The sequence below is a fragment of the Lactuca serriola genome, chromosome 6, assembly GCF_051521515.1.
Source record: "Lactuca serriola cultivar US96UC23 chromosome 6, Lser_US96UC23_V15, whole genome shotgun sequence".
NCBI lineage: Eukaryota > Viridiplantae > Streptophyta > Magnoliopsida > Asterales > Asteraceae > Lactuca > Lactuca serriola.
In genome coordinates, this window is record NC_136413.1 from 190,527,771 (window position 1) to 190,547,863 (window position 20,093).

The 20,093-nt window shown below is 36.7% G+C and overlaps 1 protein-coding gene across 1 annotated transcript; it reads right to left on the reverse strand.

Moving 5' to 3' along the window:
- Positions 1 to 9,499: 9,499 nt before the first annotated feature.
- Positions 9,500 to 11,132, reverse strand: LOC145057620 (putative acetyltransferase At3g50280). The gene has a single exon (XM_079005488.1). The coding sequence runs from the start codon at positions 11,069 to 11,071 to the stop codon at positions 9,707 to 9,709; it is 1,365 nt and encodes a 454-aa protein (XP_078861614.1). The 5' UTR covers positions 11,072 to 11,132; the 3' UTR covers positions 9,500 to 9,706.
- Positions 11,133 to 20,093: the final 8,961 nt, after the last annotated feature.

Here is a 20,093-nt window from a genome sequence, read left to right on the forward strand (position 1 = left end):
CAAATCCCGTTTTGTTACATTCTTTAATAAGCGATTTATTAAATCTCATCTAGAAGGGATATCGATTAATTACTTTACTAACTTTATCTCAATCAAGTATTATAATAAGATGTCATATAAAATAATCAAAAACTTGATACTGCACGTATGGTGGCCACCTCATTTTGACCAAATCTCTTCCCTTATACCAAAAGAAAACTTTTGTAATCTCGATCAAGTGTTATAATAAGATGTCATATAAAATAATAAAAAATTGAATTTGTCTTTAACGATGGTTAAGTTGGTACTTGCTCTCACTTTTATTTGAAACCTTGTATTTAAACAACATTGCAAAATTCATATGGTCTAAAAATTTCGACTTGCATTGGAAGGTGCAAAATTAAGAATTTTTTTTTTTTATGGTTTTAATACCAAAATTAAGAATTTTCAATGGTTTTATTCGTTGGAAAGTATGATTTTGCTTTTATTAATTTTCTTTTTTCTTTTTAATATTTTTTAACACTTTATTATTAAAAAATAAAAACAAAAGAATGACACTCCACCCTATATATATTTTTTTCTCTCCTCACATACACTATAATGCTTTAATAGCTTCTTCTTTTCCAAAAGTCACTTTGATTATCGATGCCAAAAAAGTCATTTCTACACACATTTATTGTCAATAAAAATCAAATTAAACCTAAAAAAATCTTCAAAGATATCAAAACAGTGAAAACAATTCAGAATGCTACAACCCCATAATTAAGAAAAATAGCATGCCTAGATTGAATATAAATTCATACTCTATGGAAATTCATAGTTAACAAACAATTACTGAAACCTAAAGATGAAGAACTAGAAAACTTTATTACCATTAGGAATTTGAAGGCGGTGATTTTGAGATGCATCAAATAAATTTTGAAACTAATATCTCGTATTGGAATTTGAAATATATATATATATATATATATATATATATATATATATATATATATATATATATATATATATATATATATATATATATATATATATAATCATCCAAGGAATCCAAAAATTCAGAAGAATGACAGGCCAAGATTGAACGTAATCATCTAAGAAAGCCTTTAACACCAACCACCACGGCACATCTACTGTTACATTGTAATATCCCAAAAATCAACCATAATTTTTAAAAAATTAGAGTACTGGTTTTACCAAAAAGGTTTTATTCATATTCATTGATGTGACTCAAATCTTTTACATCAAGTCGGGTTCCGACGACGATGATAGGGATCCGAAGAATCACAACAGAAAACAATCTGTCAGCCGCTCTTTGGGAAGGGGTTCCTGGTGATGGGTTTTGAGAACTAAAAATGATTTTTTTATAAAACAACTTTAAAAACGACAAACATAAGACTTTTCTAATAAGTAGTTTATTTGTAATTCCTTTTAACAAAACCACCAAGAGGATCCAAATATATGAACCAGAAATATAATAACAACCATAAGATGTTTAAGAGATAACCTTTGATCTCACTTTGAATTGGGGAGTTGATGAAGAAACCAAAAATTCAAGAATAGAATTTCTCTATAATGTATCCACCATCAAGAATAAGGTACTTGGAATGCTAGTTCACATCTTGTATAAAGTACTTTTTAAGCATTTAAGTGATTATTTCAAATATAACATCCTGAATTCCATGTATAAGAATTATCTTTTGTATGATTTTCCAGTCGAACTCGGTGAGTTGGATAGCCTTAACTCAGCGTTTTGAGTAATGTTTTGGCTGTAGGATTTAATGAAGCAACTCGGCGAGTTGAGGAGCCTTAACTCGGCGAGTTGACAGTTGGGAAGGAAACCCTGATTTTTAGGGTGTTGCACCATATTTAAAGGCCTTAAGTCCCTTGGCTGGTGTAACGACCGACTTTTGAGGTATTTATTATTAATTATTTCCTAAAATCTATAGTTGGCCCAACATGGATAAAAGGACTATTGGATTGGACTTAAGCAAAGGGGCCAAGAAAATTGGGTCGCTCATAAGACGTATGTTGGGCGTAGCCTTGGCGTAGAGGCGTGCATCAGATGCGGGGGCGCGCGCACGTACGCGCAGCGTACCAGGAGTACGCGCAACGTACGTGAGCAGATGCCAAACCCTAATTTTTAAGGCTTAAGACATATAATACCCCATTATAGCCCCTGGCCTTACTACCAGCCCCTCACCCTTAGAAAACCCTAATACGCCTCATACTCCATTGTTGTGTGTGTTTGACCTTTTGAGCTCATTTTGTTGAAGAAAAACTTTGAAGAAGAGAAGGAGAGGTTGGAGAAGAAGCCTTTGAGTACCTTGAGCTCATGGATCTGGATTAAACTCATCATTTGGCATCAAGAGGAGGTATAAAGCTTCTAACTTTACTCCTCAAAGTCTAGATCTAAGGTTTTGGAAGATTGAGCCTTTTTAGGTCCAAAGATTGGATCTTGATCATGCAACTTCAATTTTGAGCTTAGGGTTGCCACCCTTGAAGCTCAATGAGTCCCTTTAGCAGTAAAGATGAAAGCTTTGGGGCTTTTATGAAGCCATGCAAGAGATCTAGCCTTTTCTTTGGAAGTTCATTATCATTTTAAGTGTTGGGCTCATTTGGTGGCTTGCAAGCCACCAAGTGATCGACTTTATGGGCTAGGACGAAGTATTGGACCCAGATCTGTAGTTTGGACATAGTGTCTTAAGGGATTAAGTTATTTTGGAAAAGTTGGATTAGTTCAATTTTGGCTAGGATCAATGAATCAAGATCAAGAACATTCTTAAGGGTCCTTGGAGGACAGAAGATATGATCTTGATAGTATGGAAGAGATCATTGTAAGAGTTACATTGATGCTAAGTTCCATACTAATAAAGACGTTTCTGTTTGCAGTCGGATTTCGTGCTTCTCTGAATGGCAATGTTTTATCTTGGAAGAGTACCAAGTATTACAACATAGTGGATTTTGCAAACTTAGAGTATGTTGTGGTTGGTTAAATTGCAATGAAGACAATATGACTGAAAGAGATTCATTAGTGACATCTTTGTTGAAATTCAATTATTAATGGTCCTTATTAAATTTCTTGTGACTTTGGGTGAACTTTCCTCGAGTATGGATCCCAAGTAATACAAGCTCACATTACACATACTCAGTAAGTACCAACACATTTGATAGTGAGTCAAATGTGAAGACGTCATAGTCAATATGTCATATCGAAAGATAATATTGTCGATCCATTCCTAAGCCGATGTCATTGACCAAGTCTGATAGTCAGACAAAGTCGAGAGACATTAGATTTGCAAATGAATTGGCTTAAACACTCTTAGTTTGGTTTGTTTTAAAACTCGAGAACTTTAAGCATTATAAGTTTTAATTTGATTTGGCGATTATTAAGTGGTGATCTTAATATATGATGGATTTCGGTCATTTCAATTAGCTTATCACTGCGTTCTCACTTTTGCATGTTTGGAACCCACTTCCCAAGTATTAATTTACTCAAATGTTCACAGTTAGTCATTCTCTTGGAAGTAAGTAGTGATTCAAGACTGTCGTGAGTATTAGTGGATTGTCCATATTGATTGGACATAGCATAGAGATTGCATTAACACTCATGAGTGCTTAATAGGGATTTAAGTATTGGACCAACCCACGCTTAGAAATTACTTCATGGATTCAGTCACGAGTAATTCTAAGACGATAATATCTTCTATTCTTCAAACCTAGATGCATGTGGGGTTTTGCTCTATGATTTTGTTATGCATTGGACTACTCCAACGCTAAACGTAAATGGTAGTTATAAAGGGTATGTCCATGTGTAACATGATGAAATAGACAAAAACTATGCAGTCAAAGTTTATTCGTTCCTTCTGCCTTAATAGGAGAAGCGATATCTATAGGCCCCTCGATGATTTGGTGTTGACATCTAAAGTGCTTGGCCGAGCCCTGACTGGAATTGATGTGTTCAATTTAGTAGTCAGATGTAGTTGTCACAAATCTATATCGGGAAACATAATCTTGAATTTTTGAGATTGACCATTAACCATGTCTCGAATTCATACAGATATCATATAACGAAGGGATAGTTGATCACTTATCTAAGGGATGAATCTTGATTAGATCAAGAGTTCAGTAGTTGCATTGGATGGCTAACTCTCTGTTGATTATTGGAGAAATATTAGTCCTCATATAGTTGATGAATTGTCCAAGTGGAAGACTGTTGGAATAGTGTCCAAGGTCATTAACTTTTGGTAATATTTCTAATAATAGCAGGGTCCTTTTGGGTTGCCCTCAAGACCCGAATTGAGTAGAATAAATAAAGAAGAAATTAGTTTATTAATTATTATGGTTAATAATTAATTAGAAACTAATTGAAAATATATTTTGGGAATTAATTAACAGTTTAATTAATTAAAGGGTTGAATGTTCATTAATCGATAGTTGGTTAATCAGGAATGTTCCAGAACCTTATGGAATTAGGGTTGGATGAAAATCACTCCACCCCACATGGGAAAGGAGTAGGGATGAGCAAAAGGACCGAACCGGCCGGAACCGGGAACCGGGAACCGGCTTCGGCCAAAATCAAGAACCGAACCGGCCCGACGGTTCTACCAGTTCCCGGTTCCTACCGGTTCTTGTCGTATCTTCAAATGTTGGAACCGGTCCTCGAAAAATAGCATCATACGGTTTCGGTTTTTGCAGGTTCTACCGGTTCCGGTTATATCGGTTTCAGTTCCGGTTCCAGCCGGTTCCCCGGTCCATATGCTCATCCCTAAAAAGGAGTGAAGTTTCATGGTTAGACCTATATTCCATATGGGAAGGAGTACTAAACCCTAGGATACATCCAAGGATATAAATAGGGCCTTAGGGATTTCATTCCTTCTTGCACCTTGGCTTGAAGTATTCGCTAACCCTTCTTCCTCCCCCTCTTAGGGACGATTTCTAACCCCTTTGGGTTTGTGAAATTGACCCTTCTCCTAGTTATTTTTATTCCACTCTTTGGTGTCATTGGGTGTGATACCATTAGAGGGATTCTAGTTTGGATCCTTTCATCCAAGCAACTTAATAGAGGTTCAAGATCTCAATCATCAAGATCAAGGGCTACATAAGAGGTATGTTTTCTTACTTATGTTTAAGTTTTCTAGGGTTGATGTAACTAGCATGAAGCCATAGATCCATAGCATGCATGTACACTTAGGTATATCGTTGTTTCGATTTTTCCGTTGCCTAGTTTTAGAGTGTATTTGATGCATAGAAAACCCAACAGTACTAGCCACAAGGACCAAAATGAAACACTTTTAAATAATAAAGGTTGAATGTGAACATACCAAATCAAGTTCTTCAAATATGTAAGTGTTTTATCTTTCTCTTTAGTTGATTTCGAAAGTAGGTTGTAATAACTGGTAAAACCTAGATCCTAAGGCACATGTTCATTTAGGTAAATTTTTGATAGTTTTCCTACCTTATTAGAGTGTATTCGTGATATAAAAACCCAACATAAACTTTCAATTTTACCAGACATGGGAATTCCTTTAGTTGATCCAAAAACATATAGACATTTGATTGGGAAATTAAATGTTCTTCTTCATACAAGGCTAGACTTGTACTTTGCAGTGCAACACTTAATTTATTCAAAGACCATGTTAAGATCATTATGATGAAGCTTTACATGTCCCTCAAATATCTCAAAGGAAAATATTTTCAAGGATTATTCTTTAATAATGAGAAAATTTTCAAATTGGAAGCGTATTGTGATTCTGATTGGGCAGCATATCCATTTACTAGAAGACCAGTCAGTGATTTTTTCATCTTATTTGGAGGAGCTCTAATTTCATGGGAGTCCAAAAAAACTCAATGTGTCACTTTCCTCTATAGAAGCTAAATACAGGTCCATGAGAAGAGTTGTGCAGAACTTTCTTGGTTAAGTCGAGTATTTGAAGAAGTACAAATCATGAATATTACCCCATACCCTTGAAATGCGATAGTCTTATAGCTATATACATTGATAAAAATCTAGTGTTTCATGAGAGGATAAAACACATTGAAGTAGGTTGCCAATGTGTGCGAGAAAAATTACAAAATGGTTAAATTTTTTTGTCTCATGTTCCCACTACTCAACAACCGGAAAATGTGTTCACTAAATCTTTAATGGGTCCTAAACATCAAGAATAAATTTTTAATCTGGGTATTACTATATATCCTTTGGATTAAGAGGTGGTGTTAGCATAAGGGTATTTTCAGTACTTCAAGTGAATTAATTGGTTACATTGTTAATAGAGTTAGTTAGTAGTTGCTTGATAGGTACCAAAAACGCAACAAAAATCATATTATGCTAAAGGTAGTGGTGTCAGTTTTTCCACTCGTTTTCATGTCACATAGGCATATTACATATAAAATTTTTCATTTAGAAGCAGGGGCGGAACACAAGCTATAGAACCGAAGGGGCCAAAACCAAAGTTTTATAATATAGCCAAAGCTTATAATATTTTAAAAGTTTAAATAAAAAATTAATACCAAATGTTGTTAAATTTCTTATGTAAATGATAATATAGCTGATCTTTTATGTTTTTTGAAGTATTACAAAATTGTTTTTTTACTTGAATTGTTTTACAAAATTTATAATTATACTCTTAACAACAATTAAGAACTAACAAAATTAAGTAATAAAAAATAAATTAAAAAAACTAACAATTTACATATAATTTTTAACAAATAAAATTAAACTCAAAATTGACTTTTCAAATATTACCGTCACATTCCTTGATTTAATAAAATATGATAAATTAAGAAATAATAAATAAATGTTGTTGCAGCCTTTAGTTTTACTTTGACATATTTTCAAGACAAAACTGCAAAAATGGTCCCTATAGTATGCATTTTTTTAGGGTTTAGTACAAACCATGACTTTTTTGGTTTCGTGGTCCTTTTGGCCTAGTTTCATTGTGTTTTTGATCCCTCTGAGTTGTGAAATGACTGTAATACCCTTGGGGTATTTATTTTCCATTTTTATTTCATTTCTTTTTAAATCTAATACTATTTTATTTATTTTAATAATTATAAAAAATAAGAATGGGACCCAACCCCCCCCTCTCTCTCTATCCCTCCATCGAGACTACTCCCAAGCTCCAAGTTCTTCTACTTGAACAAGATATGAGTTATGAATAATACCTAATTACTTCCTTATCATAACCCATAAATAGATTTTCCACCTCTAACAAAACCTAGAAACTAACTTCATGTTTAAATTCAACACACACATGCATACACCTGTAAAAATGGAACCCAAATCGATGGTGATGGTGGTGACTTGCGATGTTTCAGTTTTTCATCTTCCCCATCTCTAGATTTCAGTTCCTATTTCAACATCCCCATATTAGAGCCAGTCTAATTTTAATTTTGATTTCAACAACAAGGAGGTGGTGTAGGGCTCTTGAAAAAAGGAAGGCCCCTAAATCGGAGACGGCATATTTGATTTCTTACCACTACCATAATTAATTGACCTTAAATTGATCTTAAACTTCCATCATTTGTTCAACCTCAATGTGGATTCAGCCAATACGATACCATCGGAGGAGAAGTCAGGTATAAGTTTGAATTTATAGCCAAGTCCATCTTGTTTCTTGAACAAGGATCAGAAACCCAGAAATCCTTTCAAAAACCTAGAAATTTTGTTAACCAAATACTAATAAATGATGTGCATATTCGATTTCGAACAATAAGATGCAAACACTAGAGAAATAAAGGAATAAAGCTTGCTCCAGTGGTGGCTGGGAAATCCCGAGGAAGGGAGGGGCAACCGATCTTTGGCGAGCCCTCCTTGGTTCATTTGCTTCGGCGCTAGTAGCAACACACGAAGGGGGAGGAGCAAAGCAATCGCCAATCAGGGTGGTGTTTTTGGATCTGTTATGGACGGAAGAAATGAGTGAAGAAGAAAGAGAGGTGGTTGTTGGTGGTTGTCATCGCCGACAATGGTTGGGAGAGGGGCTTCTCTGGTAGCTCCTCCTTTTTTCTTCTTTCCTAATTCGACAGAAAACGCTACAGACAAGGGGTTGGGAGAGAATGACGATCTTTAGGGGTATTTGGGTGGTGTTGCTCGGCCGAAGGAGGAAGGATAATGTAGCACTGGTGGCCAATAACCTCTTCCTTGGCCGATGGTGAAGAAAAACGGGAAGAAATGACTAAAGGAAGAGAGAGAGAGAGAGAGAGAGAGAGAGAGAGAGAGAGGGAGCAGGTGGGTCCCATTCTTGATTTGATTTAACATTTATATTTAAATAAAAGAAAAAAATAATTAAGTAAATGGAAAAAAAATTAAAAGGGAAAAGTCATCTTTTCAAGTTTATCGGGGACCAGTTTTACAATGAAACTAGCCCAAAAGGACCATGAATCTAAAAAACCTGTGGTTTGGCCAATAACCTCTTCCTTGGCCGGTGGTGAAGAAAAACGTGAAGGAATGACTAAAGGAAGAGAGAGAGAGAGAGAGGGCTGGTGGGTCCCATTCTTGATTTGATTTAACATTTATATTTAAATAAAAGAAAAAAAATAATTAAGTAAATGGAAAAAACAAATTAAAAGGGCAAAGTCGTCTTTTCAAGTTTATCGGGGACCAGTTTTACAATGAAACTAGCCCAAAATGACCACGAATTTAAAAAACCTGTGGTTTAGACCAAAACCCCAAATAAATGCATACCACAGGGACCATTTGCAATTTTGTCTATTTTCAATTACCACTTTATATCTTTTTCCTATTCCAACATTTTTTTTTTCTAATCGCATTATAGAACAGAAAGAGAAATAGAAAGATAGAGAATGAATGAGAAAGAGAAAAACTTTACAAATACGGCAAAGGCACAAAGCATAGAGTCTAGCAATGGTAGAGAGAATAGAGGAAGTGATGAGCACTCTTGCAGTAGCAAATTTGAGAACTACGTTGGCCCCCCTGACCCTATACATGTTCCATCACTGTTTAGAAGGGTGGTTTGACACTCTTTATAAATTAAAATTTAATATTTATTAAAAAAATTAAATGCTAGCGTTTGATCGGTAGTTAGAGGAAATGAATGAGATTTAAACTCGGATGTCGAGTTTGTTAGGTTATAAATGTGTTTTAGTCAAATTTTTTATTTATGTATGTGGCCTTTAATAAATGGATTGGGTTTGTCCATCCACACTTATGTTTCTAGGGTTAGGTTATAAATATTGCATGCATGTATTGTATTAGAGTTAATCGTATATTAGGGTTAATTGTCTTGTAATTTCCTACTTTGTCCTTATAGAACAGTTCATATTGAAGTATTAATTCTAAGGCATTGATTATTAATCATTTAGCAAACCTCCAATCATTATTTTTCTTGTTTGATTTACTTTACTGTTTTCAATCTATCGATCTACAAGTTATTGTTTCAAAAGAGTTCACCTCGTAGAGTATGAGTGTACGTAGAGGCCACATAAGGCGTGCCAAGACCCATACTGAATAACTCATTGTAGCCTCAGGACCGAGTTAAACGTTATTGACCACATACACAAATTAACCGAAACCATAAAAACCATCCGCATACTTTACTTTGATTAATTTATGACTTAAATAGATTAAAATATTAAACCAAATTGACAACACCAGAAGCGGTAAACCGTCGGCCGGTGATTCCAAAACGGGAACAGCTTCAAAGATCCTACAGCCCACAGCAAACATGGAACTTTTATTCATGAATATTTGACATTATTTCTTCTTATATCATTCAATCTTTAGAGCATCCATGAATTCCTCATCGGAATCAAGACCCATCATAGTTTGTGAAGAAGTAAAACAAACTTCCACATCCATGCTCCCACCACCCTCCCGTCCGGGATACAGATTAATTGTCCCGTCGTCCTTGTTCATCCACCCGCTTCTAACCGCCAATGCTTTCCCTAGCCCGAATTCGCACCCATACATGTCAAGCCTTGGTGAGCTCAAAACGAGAATGACGTTTTTATTGATCATCTGACTTCGTTTAAATATGAAAGGTTTTTTAATCCATGACTCGATGTTTTCCTTAACTGTTATATCGTTGTAATTTATCACCGCTTCGTATAACCGGAAAGCCGCCCACCCAAGCCCATTCGTCATCAATTCCCTGACCGTTGCAGTTCCCCCCACCATACCAACTGGGTTACCAAAATAATCATTAGACAGAGGTGGGTTCATCCGTCGCCGGTTACCTACCATCAAGCTTGTGCTGGTTTCATCGTCGTCTGATAGGCGTCGGGCACGGGTAATGCACCTCCACAAAAGCGCGATCACTGCTTGTAAACTTGAGAGTTTATTAGTATTGCATTCGGAGTTTGCTTTTGCTTTGAGTTTAGAGACCGAGGCTGAGGAGAAGTGGAAGAATCTTTCCACAAGTGGTGGAGCTACGAATCTTTCTATGAATTGATCGTGGTGTGTATACGGGAGACTGATAATAGGATCATACCCAGGCAGGACCCATCGTTTGAATACCGGAGGTCGAGAGATTGAGACAAAAGATTTTTCTTTGGATTTGAATATTTCACTCCAAGCACCCATGAAATGCCAGAAAGAGGCTGCATCAGCGAGTACATGGTTGATGGATCCACCGATAAAGATTCCATCGACAAGCTCTGTAACTTGAATGGATAACAATGGCAACGTGTGACCATCGTAGCCAATGGCGTTATTAAGATCAAAAAACGAACGAACAACCACGGGTACGTCGCCATGCTGAAGGATGTCTGATATGGTAGCGTCAACCGTCGCGTAGATGAACTTGACGCCAGGGCTGTTTTTACAGTCTAAGTAGACGACATATGAAGGTGGGTTTTCTTCTATTTTAGTGGCCAAACGGCTGGCGAGCAGGTAGAAATGGTCGAGGGTGGCTGAGAGGGAGTATCGGAGGTCATCCAGGTATGCGGTTATGGAGAAATCTTGATTTTCCGATGGTGGTGGCTTTGGAAAGAGGAGACCTTTTTGGCTGTAGTGGACGTTGAGGGCGAACAGCTCGAGGGGTGTGAGGTGCAAAGGCTGCTTTGCCTCCGGTGAGAGGTCGTGCAATGGCTTTATTAAGCACTCTGATATGCGTTTTACTGATGTATAACTCATTGGTAGCAAAGCAACAATCACCAATTGTTCTCTTCTTTTAATGACTAATGCAAACACTCCTTGCACTTATAAATGAGCATCGACATACTGTGGATTATTGGATACACTTTTTCTGAAATGCACTTTTCAAAAATCAAATAAGTGGAGTATTATTTTATAACCATATTTATTGATATATATTTATATTTTGTTATTTTCTATTATTAATTGTAACTAATAAGTTGTATTTAAGCCTAGTAATTTGTTGAAATTATAGATATATGACATAAGAAATTAATTCTTTGTTAAATATAATATAAACTAAAATAATTGTTTAAAAACACAAGTTTTTAAGTTATATTTAAATCAAAACATTGAGGAAATCTACATGTAGATCAAACCCCATTTTCAATTATAAACATCTAGAAGGGACAAAGATACAAAGTACATAAAAATATTTATGGTGGAAAATGTCATAAACACGTGGAAGATGCTAGAAACACATATAATATTTATATGTATTTTTTTTAATGGAGAATTAAAGATTTTGAACCAATCCATAGATTTGGATTTAACGATGGTTAAGTTGATAGTTACTTTTACCGTTTATTTTGAAACATTTAAATTCAAATGATTAGTTTCGGGCCGGAGGATGAGGCCGGTACTTGCTAGATGTTTTTTTAAATTTTATTTTAGGGTTTAGGTCATTTTTCATGTTTTAATTTTTGGTTTTGTGTTTATTTTGTCATTTAACTCTTTTTAAGTTTTAAAAGGTCATCAAACTTTTGGTTTTGTGCTCATTTAGTCATTTAACTTTTGTTTTGGTCATATTTAGTCACCAAACTTTTAAAATTATGTTCATTTAGTCACTAAACTTTTAAATTTTTTTAAAAGTTTAATGACTAAATGAGCACAATTTTAAAAGTTAGGTGACTAAATGAGCACAAATCTAAAAGTTGGGTGACTAAATGTGACCAAATCATAAGTTAAGTGACTAAATGAGTACAAAATCAAAAGTTTGATGACCTTTTAAAACTTAAAAATAGTTAAGTGACCAAATAAGAAAAAACCAAAAGTTAAGTGACAAAAAGTGACCTAAACCCTTTATTTTATATATAAATTAGGTGTAAGAATCATATATTATATGAGTTAAATAAAAAAATTAAATATCTAAATATAAAATTAAGTACTTTTTAAAATTAAATTTTAAAATAAAAAAAGAAAAAACAAATTTATGGCAACTTATGATCATATTTATTACATTTAATACTTACTTATGTATTAGGTGACTTTTTAATTTTAAAAATTAAAAAAAAAAACTAGAAATTGACATTTGGATATTATTTATTTCAAAAATACCATAAAATGACAAATGTCAAAATTTATAAGAGATTGACATGTGTCAAAATAGATTTTTTCATTTATTAAAGTAAATAATTGTATCCACATAATTTTATGTGATTTTAATTCGCTTTGTATGTTTTTAGAGTAATTACTGAAATCGTCCCTGTGGTTTGGTCAAAATTGTATGTTTGGTCCTTAACTTTTTTTTTTTGCACTCGGATCGTCCCGGTGGTTTAATTTTGTTGCGTTTTTCGTCTCTGTGGTTTGATTTTGTTGCATTTTTCGTCCCTTACATACATAAAGTTAAGGACCAAACATGCAACTTTTACCAGACCAAAGGGACGAAAAACGCAACAAAATCAAACCATATGGACGATCTGAGTGCAAAAAAAAAAGTTAGGGACCAAACGTGCAATTTTGACCAAACCACAGGGACGATTTCAGTAATTTACTCATGTTTTTAATATTTTTTGAGTAAATTACACGAATGGTCCCTATGGTTTAGGGTAATTTACGCGTTTGGTCCCTTACTTGTTTTTTTAACCCGGAATGTCTCTACTGTTTGTTTTTTTTACGTGTTTGGTCCCTTTCTTACCTAAAAAGACTATTTTGTCATTGATTTTTTTAATTTATTTAAATAAATACACCCTCAACCTCATCCTCATCACCTTATCTTACTTATCCCACCATTTTTTTCCTATTTAAATATTAATCATTTTAGGTAAGACAGAGACCAAGTGTGTAACAAAAACAAACAGTAGAGACAAATCTCGTAACAAAAACAAACAGTAGGGACTTTCCGAGTTAAAAAAATAAGTTAGGGACCAAACGCACAAATTACCCCACACCATAGGGTCCATTCGTGTAATTTACTCTATTTTTTTAGTTAGTTTTGTAAGGCTTTAATTAGTTTGTATTAAATTTAAATAAATTGAATGAGTTGGAAGGTATAAGAGATGAGTTTGCATGTGTTGTTGGATTAAAGAGTAGAAAAGAACGGAGAGAAAAAAGTTGATATGACAAATTCTAACATCCAAAATTTCAAACAAATTTAAACTTTTTAAAACATGTCAAGTTCATCAATATATGTGACATCCCCAAAATCTCGGCCAGAAAAGACCGATTTCATTTATGCTTTTTAAACATTTTCAGAGTAAATCCTTTTAATTTTAAAAGAGATGCGGAATTTGTTCCCAAAAACAAAACATGATAAAATAGATATTTATCAAAACATTTCATAAAGAAATATGATTTCATTTCATAATCAAAAGTCGGGATGTCATGTTCAGATACAGATCATAAAGCATAAACGATAACATTACAAGTCGTTCAACAAATATATACATATACAGACTTGTAAACAAAAACAACTTGATGATTCGCCCATCTTAAGCTCTTGCGCCACTTCCTGTAATACAAATAAACTGAGTGGGTCAGGCTTGGGAGCCTGGTGAGCATATAGGGTTTTCAACCCACAATAATTATATTTAATTTCAACAATCCACAATAAACCCGATTACTCATTCCCGTTATCCTCACCTTACATCCCTAAAATAACATCTATTATAAGGAACCTAATTCAGGATTTTCATCGGGACGGACATTACTGCAGAGGGGCTTCCTCAACAATAAGTATCCTAAAGGCAACTACGTGGGGGATAGAGTACACCAGTGAACACGTCGTTCACAACACCTACAGGTAATGAGCCTGCTAGTGTTCCACAGGACAGTCTAGAATAGTCCGTGGTCGTCATCCATACTCTGCTGAATGACTAGAATAACACCAATAACACCGAGGCCTCTCATCTGTTTATTTCACACCACTTATCTACCCATGTTCTACCCAACATATTAGTAGATAAAAATATACATTTTTTTACATTGTTTAAAAACATGTATAACATTCTTTAATCAATACATATTCCGCATAACAGATGAGGCATACACACATAACACGTATTTCATAGAGAATATATCAGATCTATGAGATAGAAGAGAGTGAATATACATTCACACATATAACAACAAAATATATACACATAGCACGTATTTTATATAGAATACTTCATAATATTGCGTTGGAATGAAAATTACTACACACTCACTTCCCGTATTCTTAAATACGTTTAACGATTACTTGTATAATATCGCGTATTGAAAGGGACTATACACTCACTTGATCGGAAGACGATCGGGCAGCACTACGGCTTGCAGAAGTAGTGTTTCTCCGTAGATCTGGAAAATCTTCACAAAAAACCGGGCTCCTCGCGGGCAGGGCTTCGGCTCGGAAATAACGCTCTTCGGGATCCTCGAGGCTTCGGATCTTGCTTCGGGGCTCGGAAATATTACCGGGGCTTCGGGGTACAAACGGCACGCAAAACGAGGGAAAAGACTAGAGAGAAGGATGGAATTTGCAAAAGAAACTCGGCTGCCTTCGGATCCCCTTTTATAGGAGCTAGACCCTCGCACGTACGCGGGGCGTACGCCTCGGATCGTAAGCACTTGCGTCATCAGAGGTACTCGAGTGCTGGTTTCGTCATCCTTCGTTGTACGTTGGGCGTACTTCGGATAGGTCGGCTGACTCCCCTTCGGATAATATAGGAGGTTTTAATTAAAAATAAATATTAAATATTTAATAAACTTCAAAAATTCATATCTCCTTCATACGAACTCCGTTTTCGACGTTCTTTATATCCACGCGAAGGTGAGACTACGCTCTACAACTTTCGTTTAGACTTCGTCGGCTAATTTGGATTTATTTTTATTATTTATTTAAAGGAGGCCGGGACAGAAAAACTTCGTTATAAATTCATAACTTCTTCGTCTGACATCCGTTCTCGCCTAACTTTTCATGGTTTCGTTACTAACAACGAGATCTTCGATTCTCGTTTAGATTGTTTCGGCTAAAAACCGCTTGATCTCAAATCGAGTATTCGGGCTGCATACTGCCCAGTCGAAACTTCAGAAAATCATAACTTCCTCATACGCAGTCAGATTTAGGCATTCTATATATATTCGGAAACCTCGTTTCGGCCACTACAACTTTATGCAAAGATATCAAGTTTATTTTACACTTAAATTTTGACGCTTATTTTATTCTTAATTCATTAAATTATAATAATTAAGAAAACACACATAAATCACATAATTCACATAATTCACAAATAATACATTTTATTATTTCAAATTGGGGTTACAAAGGTTAACCTAGACTATTACATTGCTAAAAATGGCAAGCCCAGAACACCTTAGAATGATTCCGTCCCCGGAATCACACACCAGCAAACAAATGCGGATAGCGACTCATCATGTCACTCTCCGTCTCCCAGGTGAGATTTGGCCTATTCGTGTGTTTCCATCGGACAAGCACTAACTCGACCATCTTACATCGCAATTTCTTAGTCTTTCGGTCAACGATTGCCTCCGGTTCCTCAATCAACCTTTTGTTCTCATCGATCCTCAACTCCGAAAGTGGAATTATGTCGGGAACTTCTCCCGTGAATTTCCTCAAGTAACACACATGAAAAGTGTTATGAATTCCATTCAGTTCTTCTGGTAGTTCGAGCTTGTAAGCTTGGTTCCCAATTCTCTGAAGAACTTTAAACAGTCCAATAAACCTTGGACTTAACTTTCCCCTTTTACCAAATCTTATAAGTCCCTTCCACGGCGAGACTTTAAGCAAAACCGAATCTCTAACTTCAAAAGTCATCGGTCTTCGCTTTTTGTCAGCGTAGCTCTTTTGACGGTCCTGAGCTGCTAACATTCTCTCCCTAATAATTTTCAACTTTTCAGCAGTTTGATGGACTATCTCCGGCCCCATAAACTGCTTTTCCCCAGCCTTAAGCCAACAAGACAGCGTACGATACTTCTGTCCATACAATGCTTGATAAGGTGCCATCTTTATGCTCGAGTGAAAACTATTATTATAGGAAAATTCTACCAAAGGTAAATGTTCATCCCAATTACCTAGGAATTCCAAGGTACTCGCTGTCAGCATATCTTCAAGTGTTTATATCGTCCGTTCGCTCTGACCATCAGTCTGCAAATGGTAAGTTGTACTTAAACACAACTTGGTACCCAATTCCTCTTGTATACTTTTCCAGAATCGTGAGGTGAAACGGCTATCACGATCTGACACAATTGTTAATGGAACACCGTGAAGCCTCATAATTTCCTTCACGTAAGAATTCGCAAGCTTTTCCATAAACCATTTCTCGTTGGCTGCTATGAAATGCGCACTCTTAGTGAATCGATCAACGACCACTCAAATCATGTCGTGACCACTTTTTGTCCTGGGTAGTTTAGTGACAAAATCCATAGCAATGTCTTCCGACTTACCCATAGGCACAGGTAATGGTTCTAAACTCCTGTATGATTTCTGATGTTGTGCCTTGACTCTTGCACAAGTCACACACTCCGCCACATACCTCGCAATGTCGAGCTTCATCGTCGGCCACCAATAATAGGGTTTCAGGTCCCTATACATTTTTGTGCTACCAGGATGAATCGAGTACATGGTTTTGTGAGCTTCTTCCATCAGAAGAACTCTGACTCCTCCTGTCTTAGGTATCAAAATCCGATCTTGGAACACCTTCAGTCCATGACTGTTTACACCGAACACCAACGTTTTGCCCAAACGTTCCTCCTTCCGGTCATTCTTCTCAGAAGCTTCGCTTTGAGCTTTCTTTATACTTTCCAAAATAGTCGAGACAACTTCAATTCTCAACGCTCTTGGCCTTCTCCTTTCAAGATTGACTTTCCGACTGAGAGCATCATCAACAACATTGGCCTTACCGGGGTGGTAAAGTATCTCACAGTCGTAGTCTTTAAGTAATTCTAGCCAGCGTGGTTGCCTCATATTCAATTCCTTCTGAATAAAGAAATATTGGAGACTCTTATGATCAGTGAAAATTTTGCACTTTGTGCCATAGAGGTAATGCCTCCATATTTTCAGAGCGAAAACTACCGCTGCCAACTCCAAATCATGAGTCGGGTAGTTTTTTTCATGTTCTTTCAATTGTCGAGATGCATATGCGATCACCTTATCTCTTTGGGTCAAAACACAACCCAGTCCAACTCCAGACGCATCGCTATAAACAGCGAAGTCTTCAACTTCATCGGGTAGAGAAAGTATCGGTGCCTCGCATAGTTTCTTCTTTAGCTTCTCGAATGCTTCTTTATGCTTATCACTCCAAGCATAAGTAGCTCCTTTGTGGGTCAAAACTGTTAGTGGACTAGCGATCGAAGAAAAGCCTTGGATAAACCTTCGGTAATATCCGGCTAATCCCAAAAAGCTTCGGATCTCCGTGGGACCTTTCGGTTGTTCCCACTTCATCACAGCTTCGATCTTCGTTGGATCAACCATTATCCCTTCTTGGTTGACCACGTGACCCAAGAATTGGACTTCTCGAATCCAAAAATCACATTTGGATAACTTTGCATACAACTTCTCCTTCTTCAAGACTTCTAACACTTCTCGCAAGTGTCTGCCATGCTCCTCTTGGCTTTTCGAATAAATCAGAATGTCGTCTATGAACACTATCACAAATTTATCTAGGAACGGATTATAAACTCTGTTCATTAAATCCATGAATGCTGCTGGAGCATTGGTTAGTCCAAACGACATAACCAAAAACTCGTAGTGTCCATATCACGTTCTGAATGCAGTCTTCTCTATATCCTGCTCTCTTACCTTTAGCTGATGATATCCTGACCTTAGGTCGATCTTTGAAAAATAACTTGAACCTTGTAGCTGATCGAATAGGTCATCAATCCTCGGCAACGGATATCTATTCTTTATTGTTGCCTTATTCAGCTCTTGGTAATCAATGCACATCCTCATGCTTCCATCTTTCTTCTTTACGAATAACACCGGAGCTCCCCAGGGTGATGAACTAGGTCTTATGAAACCTTTGTCCAATAACTCCTGAAGTTGCATCATCAGCTCCTTCATCTCCGTTGGTGCTAATCGATAAGGTGCTTTTGCAATTGGCGTTGTTCCGGGCAACAAGTCGATACGAAACTCTACTTGCCGATCGGGTGGTAATCCAGGAAGATCTTTGGGAAATACTTCCGGATAATCACACACAACGGGAATATTCTGCATCACGTTCTTTTCCTTCTTAGCATCGTTCACGAATGCTAAATATGATGTACACCCCTTGGTCAAACATTTTCTGGCTTTCATTAGAGAAATGATTCCAGAATTTACTCTGCGTTTATCTCCGTACACCATAAACGATTCCTTTCCAGGAGGTTCACTTTCACTATTTTCTTCTTGCATAAAATTTCGGCATCATTGGCGCTAAGCCAATCCATTCCCAAAACGATGTCGAAACCGTTAAGTTCTATAGGCAATAATTCCTCGTGGAACTTATTCCCATTCAGATCAATTAAGATGTTTTTCATACGATGGCTAACAGGTACAAACTTGCCACTAGCAACTTCGACTAATAAGGCATTAGCTAGTCTATCAACAGGCAAAGCTAGTTTTCTACCAAATTCATGCGATATAAAGGAGTAGTTGGCTCCAGAATCAAATAAAATTTGGGCAGGCAATTTGTTAACGAGAAAGGTACCTGAAGCGACATCCGCTTCATCTTTAGCAGCTTCCAGTGTCATCTGGAATGCTCTCGCCTTTGGCTTTAGCGGAATGTTGGGTCTTGCCGCTTCCTTCTTTTTCGGACAATCCCTTGAGATGTGCCCCTCCTCACCACAACCATAGCAAACATTCTTGGTGTAGGTGCAGTCGTTAGCATAATGCCCTGGCTTTCCACATTTGAAGCACGTGGTTTCCCCGCCACACTTCCCATGATGCTTTTTCTTGCACTTGTCGCACCATTTCGCCTCTACCTTTCCTCCACTTCCTCTCGAACCAGATTTCGAGAATTTACTTTTCTTGCTGGACCCTGAAGATCCATCGATTTTCCTTTTCTCACCAACCTCTGACCTTTCCAGACCTTTTTCCCTGATCTGGGTCTCAACATTTCTAGCAACCCAGATGGCGGCTTTCAATGTGGTTGCTTGCTTAACCATTGGACCATAGTTCGCCGGTAGTCCAAGGGCAAACTTGTTGACCTTAGAGAGTTCTGTAGGCACCAAATATGGGATAAACTTCATCTTTTCTGTGAAACTTGCAGCGTATTCAGTAACGCTCAATTTCCCTTTCTTCAAATTCTGAAACTCATTACTGATTTCCAGAAGGTCTTGCTCGGAGCAGTATTGCAGTTTTAGTTGTTCCACAAAGTCTTCCCAAGACATTTTGCTTGCTTCTCCCTTGGGCATAGAGTCAGCTAACAACTTCCACCAACTCAACACGCCAGATTTTAGCAGAGGGATCGCAAGAGCGGTCTTCTGCCTGTTGCTGCATTCGCAACTTTCAAACATAGTCTCCATTTCGGAGACCCACTCCATAACTTGCACCGGCGTCGGGCTTCCGGATAGACATGGTGGTTTGGATGCCATGAAATCCTTATACTTGCACCCACAACCATCATTTCCTCCATACTGGTTATTGCGTCTAACCACTGGTTGTTCGTCTTGACCAATGATCCCACTAAAGTTTTCTCCTTCAGACTGTTCTCCATTTTCCTCGGGCTCTTCCGCTTGAATTGACGGTTCTTCACGATTCTGCCTAAACAGGCGTCTTGTTTCTTCCATCTGATGATCCAACATCGTTTGAATCATCATTTGTACACCA